Genomic DNA, 16,848 nt, shown 5'->3' with positions numbered 1-16,848 from the left:
TCTGAAATTGACTTGGAAAAGTGTGAATTTGAAATGGAAAATTTTGAAATTGACTTGGTAAAGTCTGAAATTGACTTGAAAAAGTCTAAAAATCTAAATCTAAAATTGTTTGCAAAAATTCAGAATTTGATTTGAAAACCTGGACTGACAAAACCTATAACCTAAATCTGCCCAATCTTTTTTTTTTGGAATCTATTTATCTATCTTTCAATTACTTACGATTTTAAAGTTCCAGATAGCATAAGCTCAGTGACTAGTACAATGTTTTTCTTCTTTGCAACGCTCGTCTCCCAATAATTATAAAATCTCACAATATTTGGATGTTGAAGTTTTTTCAGCATATCTGCCTCCTCACGAAATCGCATCCGTTCAGCCTTATTAACCTTTTTATCCTGGATGATACCAAGGCGATAACGAAGACAAAAAAAAAAAAATAGAAAGTTAGAAAACAGGCGAGCATTTGAGGAATATATCGCACATCCAAAGAAGTAAAGGTCACGTTAACTCCTCACCCCCTGGTTTTTTAGGGAAGAGGGCGTAGTTCTAGCACTTAATCGTACCCCTTTTGATCGATGACGCAACAATCTAACATGGATCTAGGGTTTGAAGTGATTTAAAGCACTTCTCTTTGGTACCTAAGGGCACACTAGGAGACAATGTAATCGACATTGTCCTCACCTGGAATTATAAGCCTGGTTTTACTCAGGCACCCATTCCCAACGGAGTCGCCTGGTATCCGACTTCCAGTGAGATTTGAACCGCTACTGTAGTGACAACCTAATGCTCTAACCACTAAGCTGGCTCAAACCCGAGGTAAATGACCGAGATTCTGAAGCCGAGGCACGGGTATCACCCCGTCCCTTACTTCCTTAACTAGGATATATCAAATTATAAAACAACACTTACCAATAGTTCGCACCAAGCGACCGCTACTCCGGTCTGCGTGTCAAGTCCTCGAAAAACAGTCTTGAACGATCCCCGACCAACTTCCTTATTATATTTGAAAAATCGGCCGCATGGTGAGACACCTATCGGTTCATCTTCATCATCATCCTTTTTCTGTTGTTTGAGTTGTGCCTCAAATTTTTGCGGATCAAATATCGGACCATAATGAACTAATTTCTCTTCAGCAGTCTTATTGAATTGCTCCTCAAGATGTTCAGCTTCACGACTCAATATCTCAATATTATCATCAAGATTACGAGGATATTCGGTCTCAATTTCCGAATCAAATGGAAGCTTTGAATAGTAAACGGTCGTATTATCGACACTTTTACGTACAAATCGGATATTGGATGGTCCAGCGAACATACGTTCTACGTTTGATCCGAATGTACCACTAACTCCAGTGCCACGTGGTGAGGTATTCGCAGCAGAACTTTGAACACCACTTGTCGTACCACTTCCTGTGCCTGTACTACTTGCTGCCGAAACCGCTGGCACAGTCGATTGAGCCTGTTGCTGCTGGGATGGACGACCAGCTTGCTCAGCATCTCCTACTGGTGAACCCTCCATTTTGTTGGCGCTAGAAGTTTCTGCCTCTGATTCTTTCCTGGATTCGTTTTGGTCCTGAACTTTTGTTCCTGCTTCGTCTAATTCCAGATTATTAAGTAATTCGTCGATAATAGGTCGAACTAGTTCCGCTGATTCACTGTTACTTGTAGTTTCACCCACTACTGGTGTATTGTCTTTAGTCTGTGATGCCGATTTTGATGTAGTCGTAGAGTCTCGGTCTTGATCTTTCACAGGAACAGTTTTAGTTTTCCATTGATCACCGCGATCTGCAGGTTCAGAAGGACTATCTAGTGATGCTGATGATGAAATCTCTGAATTTTTTGATTGTAACCGCGATCTTGTTGATGTTTTCCTATTTCTAGGTTTCCTTTCCACTGGATTTCCAACTGTCGATGATGATGATGATGGATTTTGTGGTGAACCCTCTTTTGAAATGGTTGCAGAGGTAGTAGTGATATTACCACTGGACACTAAATCTGCTGAAGAAGTTCGACTGTCTACAGATGGAATGGATGATGAACTTGATACAGCTGTTGTTGATGGTTGTGTAGAAGAAGTAGCAACTGTTATTGTTGATGTTGTAGTTGACAATTCCTCACCACTGGCTCCGGAATCACCAATTGAATTGGAGGTCTGTGATGGCAGGCCGGCAGAATGTGCTGTTGGTAATATAGGGGCAACTGCCTTACTGACTGTCGAATGTTCTTGCGATTGCAGTTGTTTTTGTTGCTGACATTGGAACTGAGATGACAAGTTAACAGCCCCTACTTTTCTTTGACGCGTGGCTCGTGCGCAAACGGCCGAAGTATTCTGACCCCTTTTTTGCCAAAAGGGAAAAAAGGAAAACCAAAAGGGGTTAGTAACGAATATTAAGAAAATTTATAATAAAAATAAATAAAACCCTTTCAATTGGGAGAACTAAAAGGAAGACATTTTTTTCTCTTGTTTCTTTCTATGATACTTAACTATAACATGCAAATTTTGTAGCCAAAAGGTTTAAAAATGTTCAACTAATATCACTTTGTAATGAAGGGAAAGCCTGCAATATTCGGTACTAAAGCATTCGTCTAGCCAACCAGCAATTTTACTTGAAGAAGAAGCTAGTTGAATTCAAATTCGATACTTAGAAAAATTTTTATGTCCCTGACGAATTCATGGAGCCGGTTCAACATTCGCCGAACTACAAACAAAATGCAATTAATCTGGACTCTTTACTCGAAGGAAATCTCCTATTGTGGACCATCTTTTGAGATTATTTATTTTCAGAATTTAAATAAATAAATAAATATTTTAATGAAGAAAATTAGGCATTTTAGGCCAAATTTAGTAATTTTTTTATTTAAATAATAATTGCATGACACGCCTTTATTCTGTATCAAACCAATTCACTCTGGAGTCAACATTTTCTTTTGACTACCAATGCCAAACTACATTTTGAAATTTAAAACAAGTAAAAACACATTTCCACTAATTTTTCTTTTTTTTTTTTGGTTTGCAACGAAAGAAATAAATATTTAAGCCTTGTTACAAATTTGTGCTCAGTCAGTAACGGTTACTTGATATAAATACAAAAATTATAATTTAATAAATTTTATTCACCAGCGGAAAAAAAAAGAAAATGAAATGAGTTGAGATTTGGGTGTGTCAAATGTTAAAAAACCAAAAGAATTTTCACAGACCAGGGACCATCTAAAAATTAAGAAAAAAATACACATAAAAAACCAAACAAAATACTAAACAGGAAAATCAAAAAACACAAAAATAATGAAGTTTCTGAAGAAATGATTTCGATGACAGGAACGACGAGAACAAACGCAAAATGCAAGTAAATAACCATTTTTTCGAAATGAAACTGATATTCCTTGATATTTCAAGCCGATTTTTTTTTCGAAATATTTCTGCATTCGCATGATTTCATTCACTCACAAATGCACACTGTCTGAACGTTAAAAAAGGCTTTAAACTCCAGAGACCAAAAATATCTAAATGAGCGCTATCATCCGGGAAATTTGTGTCCAACACCGTCCATAGACACATACCTTTCACAATTAAATTAAATTAAATTAACAAAAAAGTTACAAAAAAACTTGAGAGGAAGACAGACTCCCCCCTCAAATAAATTAAATTAATAGCGAAGAAATCTTTCTATTCAAATCAAAAATCAGAGTACGCCTTTGAATCGCCTAAGGAGGGCCTTTCAATTAACATCTTTGTATTTTGAGGCCTAGATTTTGTGTAGGTCCATCATTACGATTTTTTCTGAGAACGAGAGCTGTTACAGTTTTCGGGCACACATTTTGAGCCCTCAGTCCTTTATGTTTCTTGCAATATCAAAAATAGGATCAGCTTCGGAAAGTACTAATCGAGCTCATTCATTTGATACCCCACATGACCATATTCTGTGAAAAAAATGTATACCCCTTTTCGCATGTATGGACGGGCCCCCTTAAACTCAACTCAAAATGGCGCCACTCGCTATATGCAAAGGGATTCACAGAACACATACTCTCACCAAATGTCGTAACAATAGCTTCAGCCGCTTCTGGATACATCTAATTTACTACTAATCGTGGCCATTCATTTGACACCTCACATGACCATATTCTGTGAAAAAAAATTTATACCCCCTTTCGCATGTATGGAGAGTCCCCCTTAAACTCAATTCAAAATGGCGCCACTCGCTATATGCAAAGGGATTCACAGAACACATACTCTCACCAAATTTCATAACAACAGCTTCAGCCGCTTCCGAATACATCGAGTGTGCCAGTCAGAGAGACATATCTGCGAGGAGTTGCCAGATCTCCCACCAGGCGCGTCCCTTCGTACGAATAAGGGGATGCTCGGCGGATACGAATGAATATGCACTTGTACGCATGCGAAGGTGTCGGGTAGGTGGGAGAAAAACACCTACCCGTGGTACAAATGGCTATGGAAAGGTCACCTAGAACAATAAGCCAATATGAACGATGGGAAGGTGTATAAACTTACGGTGCTGGGGCTCAGAACCCCAGTACCGGCGTCTTTTTGGAGTGAACAAGCAGGCTGCCAGTCGTCGATATCCCTCGACTGCAGTCGTGGCATCTAATGCTATAAGCAGCTTAGAAAAGGAGGAGTTAAAACCAAGCACATCGCTCCCTAGAACACCCATAACAAACGAGCGGAAGGATGTGCCCAAGGGAGAACGGTGCTCGTTACAAGCCGCAATGACACCAACCGCATCCGAGGGTAAAGAGTTAGTGGAGAGTCCTCAGTATCGAATGCTCGATCCGTTTAGGATAAGCTCAACAATTATAAGATCTCCTCCAATATTCATTGCGGAAGAGGACCTCCGCGACAGGAACCCCGTTAAACCCAGAAAGTGTACGGAAAAAGAACGGAGGCTTTAGAGCAATGCGACCTGGAAGAGTCATCCTTCACTTTGCTTGGAGCGAAAATTGTTGAGTTGTCAAAATTCATCAAAGATAAACACAATGTGCACCAAGCAGTCAAGCATATGGTGAGAGCCATCAGGGTTCTATATAACAAATCCTGGGAAGATGAGATGAGAAAGGCCCTTCTAGCCCAGCCCAGCCCTAAAATTCAGTCGCAATCAACGCAGGTGGCACCCAACCGTATACTCGCAGATACGCATAGGTGAAAGAGGCTTCGCAAAAAGGAAGACAAACATTCAGAAAGTCAGCAGGTTCCCAGAAAAACAAAAAGATATATCAGGTATCACTCGCTTTGAAGAAGTAGCCTAAAACCTCGGTAGACGCGAAAATAATGGCTAAAACACTAGCCCCACCAAAGGAGTTGATGTCTCAAAAGGTACACGACGGTAGGACTCAGGTTGGAGCCAAAAAAGGAGAAGAATGAGGACCCGTCCTGAGGCGATCATCATTTGAAGCGGGGGGGGAGGGGGGGGGATGTAAGCGGAAACCGGAGGAACCACAAGAGAGATCTCATGCTGGAATTGAAAAGGTCCGAAGATAGCAAAGTCGAAGGCTTCCGCAGCCAAGTCAAAAATTTACTTGGAGAAAATGCTGCCATGCATGCTCAAAAGCATGACACCACTGTACAGTGGACCTAGATAAGGTCACTTTTAACGCTGAAATATGTTCTACCTTAGCAGAGGAGTTTAAACTGCTAACTTGCAGGAGGCATCATCCATTGTAAGCCTTACATATAGAGACAGCGACCATCCGGCTACCAACAGAAGCAGCGCGCAAGCTGCTGGATGTCGAGAAGGTCCGTTTTGGATGGGCAATCCCTCCCCATAGAGAGCAAATCTCATTTAAAAGATGACATCTAGCGAGAGTGTGCACAAGTGAAGTTGATCGGTCTGACCGATGCAGACGTTATGGACAAACGGTCACATTGCTCGGGATTGTGACAAGGATCCCAAATACATGGTGTGTGATGGATAGGAGGGGCTGGACAGCGGGCATATTGGCGAAAGCGGTCCTAAGTTAAACAAGTCGGGAAACTAGACTGGTGATATCGGCATTCAAGGTCTTGAAATTGCGAAGAAGTGACAACTTTGATCTATTATAACTTTGTAATAATGCCATGCAATGGGTCCGTTAAAAAAATGATCACTTTCAACGGGCCACACTCCCCACCTTTCCAACAAATGTCAAAATTAAGATCGGCTTCGGAAAGTACTAATCGAGACCTTTCATTTGATACCCTGTATGACTATATTTGGTGAACAAAAATTTTACACCCCCGTTTTGCATGTATAAGGACTCCTCCCCCCCCTCTGAATTAGACGTCAAAGGATGTTACTCACTGTATGCGTGAGCCTGCACAATGACCACCTTTCCACCAAATTTGGTGTTAATCGCTATAACCGCTTCCGAGAAAAATGGGTGTGACGGACAGACAAACGGAGGAACAGACAGACAGGCAGTAAACCAATTTCAATAAGGTTTTGTTTTACACAAAACATTAAAAAGACGCTAAATGCAATGAGAAAATGAGGCTGATCCAAATCAACCTCAATCACTGAAGAGTCCCTCAAGACGTGCTCTCGCAGACTACCCACGAATCAAAGGTCCAAATGACTATAATAAACGAACCCTATAGAAACCTTAACAATAATGCATGGGGTGAGGCGGCCTTGTGGGCATGGGGGGACGAAACCATACAAGAATGTATGAGGCAGTCCACAAGTGGGTTCATATGGGCAAAGATAGACGACATATAGGTCTACAGCTGCTATGCTCTTCCAAGCCTGACGTTGGTTGAATTCGAGGACATGTTGGACAGATTGGTCTTGGATGCAAAAGGACGGAAACCAAAAGTCATCACCGGTGACTTCAATGTATGGGCCACAGAATGGAGAAGCTCACTGACGAATGCAAGAGAGCATTGCCTCCTGGAGACTTTCGCGCAGTTAGATATCATATTCGCTAACGACATCAGGTCAATACTTACCGGAAAGGGGTATCCGGATCGGTTGAAATCTAACCTTTGTTAGTTCTTCACTAGCTCGCAATATGCCCTGGAACGTCAGTGAACAGTACACCCACAGTGATCACTAGGCAATAGTCCTTGACCTGAAGAGCAAGTCAACTGACGAGCAAACATTGATAGGTATGGTTTTGGACCAAGGCACTATACCAGGTACACCCTCGGAAAGAGTACTCCATATCACGGAGTGTGTCGCGAAGGTATACAACTCATCGATGGCGAGACGTTATACTTTCCTCAGTAGAGGGCCCAACTGCTGGTGGAATAGTTAATTGTCTGATCTTCGATCGACATGTCATCGGGCCAGACGAGCGAGCCAGAGAGCAATGGGCAGGATTGACCAGGAGGTCAAGAAGCGAGCTCACAAGGACGCTCGAAGAAACCTGAAGCTGGCCATACAGCGAAGCAAGAGGGACTGCTTCAAGCAACTCTGCACCGAGGCGGATACAGGCCCACGGGGAAGCGCCTAAAGGGTTGTGATGGGGAGATTTAGAAGTCAGGCAGCTCCGCAAATTACATGTTCCGATCTCCTATCCAATCGTTCAGAGTTAGTTTCCTCAGGAGTGCGGTTACAGTCCATAGATATCTGTAGATATGGTTGCAATATTGTGGGGACAAAACAAGTACTGGGGATTCGTAGTAGTAGGCTGGGAGACAACAAAGCACCGGGCCTTGACGGCATACCAAACAAAGCCCTTAAGCTAAGTCGAACCCAGAGCAGATCAACTGTCAACGCCATCAAACTGGTCACTGGCTTAACTGAAAATGCAATGCACGAAAGTTGTGGTTATAACAAATATTGTGCTGTTATTACCCTTGATGAAAATGCGTTCAACTAGGCCAGTTGAAACCTTATAAGGATGTCTCATTGGCGACGATCGGTGTACCCAGTTACTTAACTGCGTTACTCGAAAGCTATTCAAGAGATAAAAGGAGAGGATACGGCAGGTCCTGAATTCATGTACTAGATACGTATTTCTCCTTTGCCAGAGACTATTTCCCCTTTCGACGGCGGTGTCACTCCTTACTCGTATGCTTATTGGGCCCCTCTACGTCCAAACTTACGAAAAAGCCTTCTATTTCAACTTTCAGATTTCCCACTATTTCTTACATTTTCAATCTAATTCCCAACCCCAGATTTATCCGTGAGATCTCACACACCAAACTGTCAAAATTCTTACATTTCCTAAATGGCTGCAATCTCCTACTCCGCAGTATCTGCAAGCGGTACAGCGAGGTTTAACCTGGTGGAAACATTGAGGAATAGTTCAAATTGAAGTTACAGAAATGTACTTCTTAGAGACACTGATCCCACAAGCTATGGGATACACGCAGGGCCGTAGAGGGAAATCCGACAGAAGTGGAGAATCCGAAAATTAGAAGTGTCAAGCCCTCTTGACACCTACACTATCCAAAGATTCTAAATTGAACATTAAATGAGAAACTCCCCTCCCCTCTTGTGAAAATTCTGGGCCCAGTAGAAATCACGCCTTTCTCCTCTACTTTTGAAGGAACTGGCCTATACACATCACCCAAAGAATCCTTGATTCACCACAAATTGAAGAGATAAAACCAGTTTCCACCCCACTCAATCTAAACAAATTTTTTACACAAAATAGTGCCACAAAGACATCTTAATGCCATTTGCATGAAGTTGACGAAATTCCACGAAATATTATTTAGGCAGGACATGTTTCACCGGATTCCGAATACTCGTAGAAGTTCAGAAATAAGTAACGCGGGGTTATCCCATCCTCATTAAAGTCATGTCGAGGAAAAACAATAAATGGTGGCATAACCAATGAAGCAAGCAAGGTCTGATGAGAAGAGAAGGAATAGGGGATGATTCTCCCCAAGCGCGACAACAAGGCTTTAAGGAAATAAAAGGATAATATGAGAATTCCCACAACTTTTCCCCGGTGGTGCTTTCCTTCCTAAATTGGACGTCATAAGAACCTAATTCGAGACCTTTGTGCGGAGTTCTTTTTCATGGAACTTGCTGAAAACCGAGTCGAATTTAACTTCCTTCAACCGTAATTCCTCTGAAAAAGATAATTCAGACAAAGGCTTCAATCGTCCTGTCAAAAGAAGCAAGAGGCCCCACTCTGAATAACTTGAATCTGAACCTGAACTGTCACTTCAACCTGAATGCGTTGAAGTCCAATTACTCTGGGGACTGAGGAAAACGAAACGTAAAAAAGAAGACCATATAAGCCGGACTGACAAAATTCAATAGTCATGCTCATGCCAGACCCCAAATACGACGGCCAACCCCCAACCAGCCGACAGCCAATTCTGGAAGAACGGCCACTAATTGAACTCCGGTGAGAAGGCCCTGAATTTTAGATCCTAAACAAAGCAACAAACGATTCACTTAAGATTAAACGTACCTTCAATCAGTAGGACTTCTTTTGACAATCCTCGAGGCTGATTAATTGAAGGATGATAACGAAAATACAATAGTATTTTTACCGAAATGAAACTGACAGACACAATGACAACTGGTAAAGTAAACCTCCTAAAAAATATATCTCTATCTTGACACACGAGGAAACGAGAACGTTGAAATATCTTCGCTGAATCAAGACTGAACTGACAGGACCTTTTTTTGACAGACATGATAAAGGTATCCTTGGCAACATGAGACTCATAGCACTCTATGTTACTTCAAGAAATTTGAATTCGCTATGCTACTTCGATTGGAAAAGGTTCAACGGAGCAAGGTGTCTTTCGTGGCAAATTTTGAAAGGATTTGTCAGCCTTGCACTGATACATGTTATGTCCTGGCACGGTAGCAAAGACTACATCAACCACGATCACGAGGCAATCATCTTTGAACTGAGAAGGAAGCCACAGACCAGGGAAACAGGATACCTAAAGTCGAGAAGGGCATCAGGTTGGTATGTAAAATCATTGGACAATGGAAGATTCCTGGAAGTGCGCCTAGGCCAGCCTGCTAAGGCAGACGGTCCCACGGAGGGAGCTCTCCATGTCACACAATGTATCGCCCAGGCATGTAATGCATCCATGCCTAGGAACTGCTCATTCCCCAGTAGAAAACTCAACTACTGGTGGAATACTGAATTGGTCAGCCTTCGATTTGTCTGCCACCGAGCCAGATAAACAGCTCAGAGGGCGGTAAGTAGGAGTGATCAGGGACAAAAGGAGCATGTGTACAAAGTAGCCCGCACGAACCGAAAGTTTGCACCCAGCGGAGCAAGAGGAAATGTTTAAAGAGCTCTGCTCAGAATCGTGATGGGAGAGGACGGTCATCCCCACAGATCACGTGATCTTCTCTACTCTCTTCTTGAAAATTATCCAGGGGTTATTCCCCAGAGAGGGGCACTGACACATTTCAGAGATCTCTGAATGTGAAGCAATTCCAACACGGGCGAGCTATTGGGGATCTGCAGCAGAATAGATGATAACAAGGCTCCAGGTCTGGACGGCATACCGAACAGAGCCTTTAAGCTCGCCATCGAATCCAGATCGAACATGATCGCTGAATTGTTAGAAGCCTGAATGTCCGAGGGAATATTCTCTAGAGCATGTAAGCGGCAGAAATTGGTACTGCTGGATAAGGCTGGTAAACCTCCAGGTGAACCATCCTCCTACGGAAATGTTGGAGCTGGTAATTTACAAAAGATGACTTCTGATCGTCGAGAGCCAAGGACCCCTTTCAGGTCGCAGTATGGGTTCGAAAATATAGTTCTCGGAAGGGATTGTACCAACAAGTGTGGTGGTGACCCTGGACGTGAGGAATGCATTTAATTCGGCCAATTGAAACCTTATACGAAAGTGCCTGACCACGATTTGTTAATAGCTACCTGCGAGAACGGACACTCTAGTATGGTATCGATGATGGCCCCAAGGAGTACATTGTCCCAGCAGATGCCTCATAGGACTACGTACTGCACCCGCTACTGTGGGCCACGGCGGGTTACGCCGATAATACAGCATTGATTGTAGTCACATCTGGAGAATGCTAAGTTATACTCTTGCGAAGCAGTCAGTGCTATTAAGGCCTGATTAGAGAGCGCTGGACTGCCACTTGCGGAGGAAAAAATGGAAGCGACCCTCATCACAATTAGAATCGGCAATCGCATCGTCACTTCCCAGCCGCCCATCAAATACTTGGGAGTGAGGATAGATACGAAGTTAAGTTTTAAACACATGGAATATGCTTGTGACAAGGAATCCACGGCGAGTATGACCCTGGCAAGGATAATGCCGAATGTGGGAGGGTCGCTGTATATTCGTAGGCTATTTATTGCCAGGATGGTAGGCTCGATCGTGCTTTATGCCACCCCTAATTTGGGGGAAAAGCATTTCGCATACCATGTAATGCTCATAAAATGAGTGCGGTCTATAGAAGGACAGCCCTAAGGCTGTGTTCTGCCTTCAGAACCGTCTTAGATGAGGCTGCATTCGTCATCTCCGGAATGATGCCAATTTACATCTTGGCAAATGGAAACGAGTATATACAATCTAAAGTCAGTCTCTCCTTTGTCGCAGACGAAGAACGCCGGACAAGAGAGAGCTGAAAATAGATGACAGGAGCATTGGGACCACTCGGGGAAAGGGCAGGTGGATATACAAGCTAATCACTACCATCAAGGAGTGGCTGGGGAGACAACATGGGTAGAGTTTCTGGCGAGGCATGGGGGAAATCGCTAGTACCTCTACAAATTCAAATTGGACAATTCGCCCAATTGTCCAAACTGCGAGGGAGTCCACGAGGACCCAGGTCACATATTCTTCCACTGTCCGAGATTCAGGGATGAGAGGAGAAACTTAGAGGAAACTTTGGGTGAAGCATTGATACCGGAAAATATGATGAGAAGAATGCTAACATCGCAGTAGGATTGGGATGCAATCAACTCAATGATGACATTAATTCAGGGTAAACTGCGAAAAGTGGAAGAGGTGAAGAAGGAACGGTTACGAACGTCGCGCATAGAAGATAGGACAAATAGCCAAACTGAGCAAACTCTGCCCCGTGATATAATAGGTACCTTATGGTTCCACGAGGCACGGGGTGGTTTTAGTGGATAAAAGTCACCTTCTCTAGTGTGTCCAAGCCAGAGTTTTTTGAAGACTTCTACCCCCTTACAAAAAAAAGACACGACAGACACGAAAGTAAACCCACTTTTTAAAAAAACCTTCCTTTAAAAACGAACTCTACTAAACAGGCATAGGCGGAAAGCTTGAACGAAAACCTAGAGTCATGGGGTCCACTGAAACCCAATTGACGAATTCCACACTCCATACTCGAAACCGTATGTACCTATCCTTAAGGGACATATGGACCCAGCTTCGGAAAAATCTGAGAGAATCGCAGGCAGGAGTAGGTTTGAATAAGCGATCCGAAGGTCAGTGCAGCGAACCTGATTGCTTGGAGCTGTGCTGCCCCTAGTTTCAATCTGCATAGGGAGAAATAAAGTCTGAACATTATGGAAAGTAATCATCAAGAACTAACGATTTACATCAAACCTTGTCAAACCAACTAAACGTTGACGGCTCAGTTACTAGTCAATGATAGGCCTTGAGACCAATTTATGTCACAGATTGGACAAAATAGCATTTTAGGCGGAGGATTTAGGACCAACTCAATACCCAAACCATCTGTAAACGATTTTAAGGAGGAAGGTGCGCTCATTCCTGATTACTACATTAAACTGTCAAAATTCTTGCATTTCCTATATCGGTCCTACTACGTAGGATCTGCAAGTGGTACACCAAAATTTTACCTCCTGAGGAATAGTTGCAATTGAAGCCACAGAAACCTATTTCTTGGCGTTACAGATCTCACAAGTTTTGGCATACATACAGGGTCGTGGAGGGAAATCCGGACAATCTAAAAAACAAACATCCAACACTCTCTCGACACCTACACTATCCAAGGATTCTAGATTCACCATTACATGAGGAACTTTTCATGGAATCTGCTGAAAACTGCATCAAATTTGGCTTACTTCAATCGGCGAACTGAAAACTTGAAACATGCTAATCAGGGCACAGAGAGGCTTATGGGTGAATCTGACTGGGAAATCCCGATCTGTAAAGATACATCCTTGCTGCACGGAAGACGACAAGAGGCAAAACAGAAATCTGTGAGGAACTGAATTAAGGGAATAGGAGGCTTCAAACGTCCTGTCAAAAGAAGCAAGAGGCCTCACTCTGAATAACTTGAATCCGAGCCTGAACCGGCACTTTAGCCCGAATGCGCTGAAGTCGACATATCCCGAGCACTGAGGAAAACGAGACGAACAAAAAGAAGACCAGCTGCACTGACAGAACCCCTGCCAGACCCCAAATACAACAGCCAACCACCAACCAGTTGACAACCAATTCTGGAAGAACGGCCACTAATTGAACTCCGGTGAGAAGGCCCTGAATTTTAGATACTAAACAAAGGAACAACCGATTCACTTAAGATTAAACGTACCTTCAATCAGTAGGACTTCTTTTGACAATCTTCGAAGCTGATTAATTGAAGGATGATAACGAAAATACAATAGTATTTTGGCCGAAATGAAACTGACAGACACAATGAGAACTGGTAAAGTAAACCTCCTAAAAAATATATCTCTATCTTAACACACGAGGCAACGAGAACGTTGAAATATCTTCGCTAAATCAAGACTGAACTGACAGGACTTTTTTTGACAGACAAGATAAGGGTATCCTTGGTAACGTGAGACTCATAGCACTCTATGTTACTTCAAGAAATTTGAATTCGCTATGCTACTTCGATTGGAAAAGGTTCAACAGAGCAAGGTGTCTTTCGTGACAAATTTTGAAAGGATTTCATCGACACCCTCCTCTCCGCATAAGCGATACGGCTACCCATTTAGAGTTGTGACTGGTCGGTTGAGGTGAACATTTCCAGGCTTCGGAGTCCAACACGCCACTTTGTCACAATCCCGAGACGGGTGAATCGCAGTTTAGTGAAGGGTAGCATACCCTGAACTAGGGGAAACACCTGAGTTAGTTCAGCTAACTCAGGAGGTGTGCAAGGGGAACTATTACTGAAAGCCTATGGAACTTTCGGCGGCTATCTACTGATTGCTAGGTGGTCAGTTGTCAAAGTGGAAAGGACAGCTGGGTCAATAGGAACCCCTATGGAGCACAGAGCTCGCGGGAGGCGAAAACCTGGTGACGGTTGTGTTCCATGGACGCAAGCCAGTGCCTGAATTTGAGGCAAATACCCAAACAAAAATATGGATGAAAGAAACGAAAGAGGATATTGATGCCATTCTTGTTGATTATGGGACCATCGAAGCAGATACTTCAACAAGTGATAAGCGGGAAGTAACGAACCTGGATTCCTCTAAGCGAAGTGGTAAAATGCTACGCTCTCCACCCAGGTTTGCCAAGATGGGTGGACGACCAGGTATTGATAATGGCAAAGGCTGTACCGGGCCCAGCAAGGAAGAAGCGGTGCATGCCAACGACGAGACAATTGATGGAGTGCTAGCAGAAGTACTCAGGGTGAAAAATTACCTCAAGGAGTTTGGGGTTACCCTGAACATGTTGTATGAATTCGTCAGCCGAAGCACCATTATATTAAGGTGGTCGTTCGAAACCATAGACACCTGCGAAACAGCCATGGGTGAGATAGGTTCGACGAACCAATGCATGGAGAATGCAGGACAATTACAAACTCCTACGGTGACCGCCGTTGCCACAGGTACCTATTGCCTCGAAAAGGATGGAGCGAGCAAATTGTTTGAGTAAAAAATTCCAAGGTGGAAGGTTGTAGAAGGCGTAAAGAGGAGCAAAGAAAGAATGGAGGATACTGATGTAAAGCTTCCAACACCAAAGGAAAAGCCGAGTGTTCAAAGAACCAGGAACGGAGGGAGCACAGCTTGCGGACCTCAAATAGACTTCACAAATGAAATTCCAAAAAATTGGAGCAAATGTTTGGACAGCTGTAAAGCCAAAGTAAAACGAAGAAAAACCCGTCCGGATGCAATTATTGTCGAAAGTACGCTGAGATCCTCTGTCCTCTGTCCTGAGTCCTCTGTCCTCTGTCCCCTGTCCCCTGTCCTCAGTCCTCTGTCCTCTGTCCTCTGTCCTCTGTCCTCTGTCCTCTGTCCTCTGTCCTCTGTCCCCTGTCCCCTGTCCCCTGTCCCCTGTCCTCAGTCCTCTGTCCTCTGTCCTCTGTCCTCTGTCCTCTGTCCTCTGTCCTCTGTCCTCTGTCCTCTGTCCTCTGTCCTCTGTCCTCTGTCCTCTGTCCTCTGTCCCCTGTCCCCTGTCCCCTGTCCCCTGTCCTCAGTCCTCGAGGAGATTCGCCGGTAAGCGGCCTGGAAGACAATGCCACATGGATCAGAAGAACGCAGTAGGGAGAACTACACCTGGAGGTTCGAATGCATATTGTGTAAAGATGCAGGTTTTGATGGTAAAGGCTACGCTGCAGGAAGCGGAAAACGTTCCCTGTCAAGGACGTGAGGCCGCACGTTAAGCTCTTGGACTGACTGGCTCAAAAGATCGTCTTTTCAGCCAGTCAAAAGATCGTCTTTTGAGCCAGTCAGTCCAAGAGTTTGACGTAGACATGACGATTATTAGCGAACCTGGCGGGTCAGTAAACACTACTGGCATGGCGACCATGAATCTATACTGTTTACTGTAGTGGAGAATAGGACAATAGAGAGCATCCGAGACACATAAAGTCATGTCGGACGAAGCCGTGGAATTCAAAGATGTTTGACGAGGAAATGTTCACTAAGATATTTAACGATAGTTCCACCCCAGCAGGTACAGCGAGAGAAAAATCTAAGCCAATTGTCAGAAACATGGTCACAGCCCCTGATGCCTCTAAGCCAAGACCCAGAAATATCGCTCACACATTACCGAAACCGTGGTGGAATGACAACTGCGTGCCGTATGCCTGCAAGCGAGAAGGATTTACCAACGCGCACATGATGGGCAGGGAATTGCTCAGAGATACGCGAGGTCCAAAACTAGTCGAAGAGATCTACGGAAGGCGTGAAAGTAAACGAAATTCCTGTAAAGAACTCTTGGATGAGGCCGAAATCACCCCGTGGTTAGGAGCCGATAGAGCGGTAATGGGTAAGTTGAAAGGAAGCAGGACCCCGCAGATAATGTTGCCAGTTTTATAGCGAAGAATAGTGACCAGACTATTCCTGCAGCAAAGAATGCACTATTGCGGTCGAGAGAGACAGAGCATCTCACAAAGGACATCCCAAGTATAACAGAAAATAAGCTTACCAGTGCCTGCAAAGTGGTAGGGGCTAAAAAAGCACCCGAGCTGAACGGAATACCGAACATGGCTTTGAAGGTGCCGGAGTGGTACATTTCCACTTTTAAGACCTGCTTGGAAGAGGCCACCTTCCCGGCTCAGAAGAAATGGCAAATACTGATGCTGCTACCAAAGAGTGGGAAACCACCTAGAGAGCCGTCGTCGTATCGTCCCATTTGTTTGCTTGACAGTATGGGAAAGTTACTGGAGCGCATTATATGCAACAGGCTACTCCCAATTATAGAGGAAGCAGGAGGCATGTCCACACAACAATATGGTTTTCGCGCCGGCGGATCAACGGTGGATGCTATCAACGCAGTAGTCAATCAAGCAAAAGAAGCAATTGCAGGTATAAGGTGACAGGGCGGTACGACAAAATACTAAGCCATCATCGTCCTCGACCTGAGGAATCTTTTCAACCCAGCGCAATGGCAGCATATACTAAGATCTTAAGCGAGCTGGATGTGCCCCTAGCTGAATATAGGCCATCAGGAATTATTTCGTGGAAAGAACGCTCTTCTATGACACCCGATGTAGGCCCAGTTGAATATTTGATAACTGACGGCATGCCCAAGGATCAGTGCTGGACCCACCGTTCTGCTGTTGTAGAA

The 16,848-nt window shown here is 43.9% G+C and overlaps 1 protein-coding gene across 6 annotated transcripts in view; it reads right to left on the bottom strand.

Moving 5' to 3' along the window:
• Positions 1–16,848, bottom strand: part of LOC119660786 (serine/threonine-protein kinase WNK1-like) — a 103,455-nt gene that overhangs the window by 34,181 nt on the left and 52,426 nt on the right. For all 6 annotated transcript variants that reach the window (XM_038069583.1, XM_038069582.1, XM_038069585.1 and 3 more), the window contains 2 exons: positions 907–2,332; positions 220–392 (listed from right to left, as the gene is read on the bottom strand). In XM_038069583.1, the coding sequence (XP_037925511.1) occupies positions 220–392; positions 907–2,332 (1,599 nt within the window). The remainder of the gene's footprint in view (positions 1–219; positions 393–906; positions 2,333–16,848) is intronic.

Source organism: Hermetia illucens, chromosome 7, assembly GCF_905115235.1.
Source record: "Hermetia illucens chromosome 7, iHerIll2.2.curated.20191125, whole genome shotgun sequence".
NCBI classification, from domain to species: domain Eukaryota; kingdom Metazoa; phylum Arthropoda; class Insecta; order Diptera; family Stratiomyidae; genus Hermetia; species Hermetia illucens.
The sequence above is the reverse complement of the archived record's forward strand: the minus strand, read 5'-3'. Positions and strand labels throughout refer to the sequence as shown.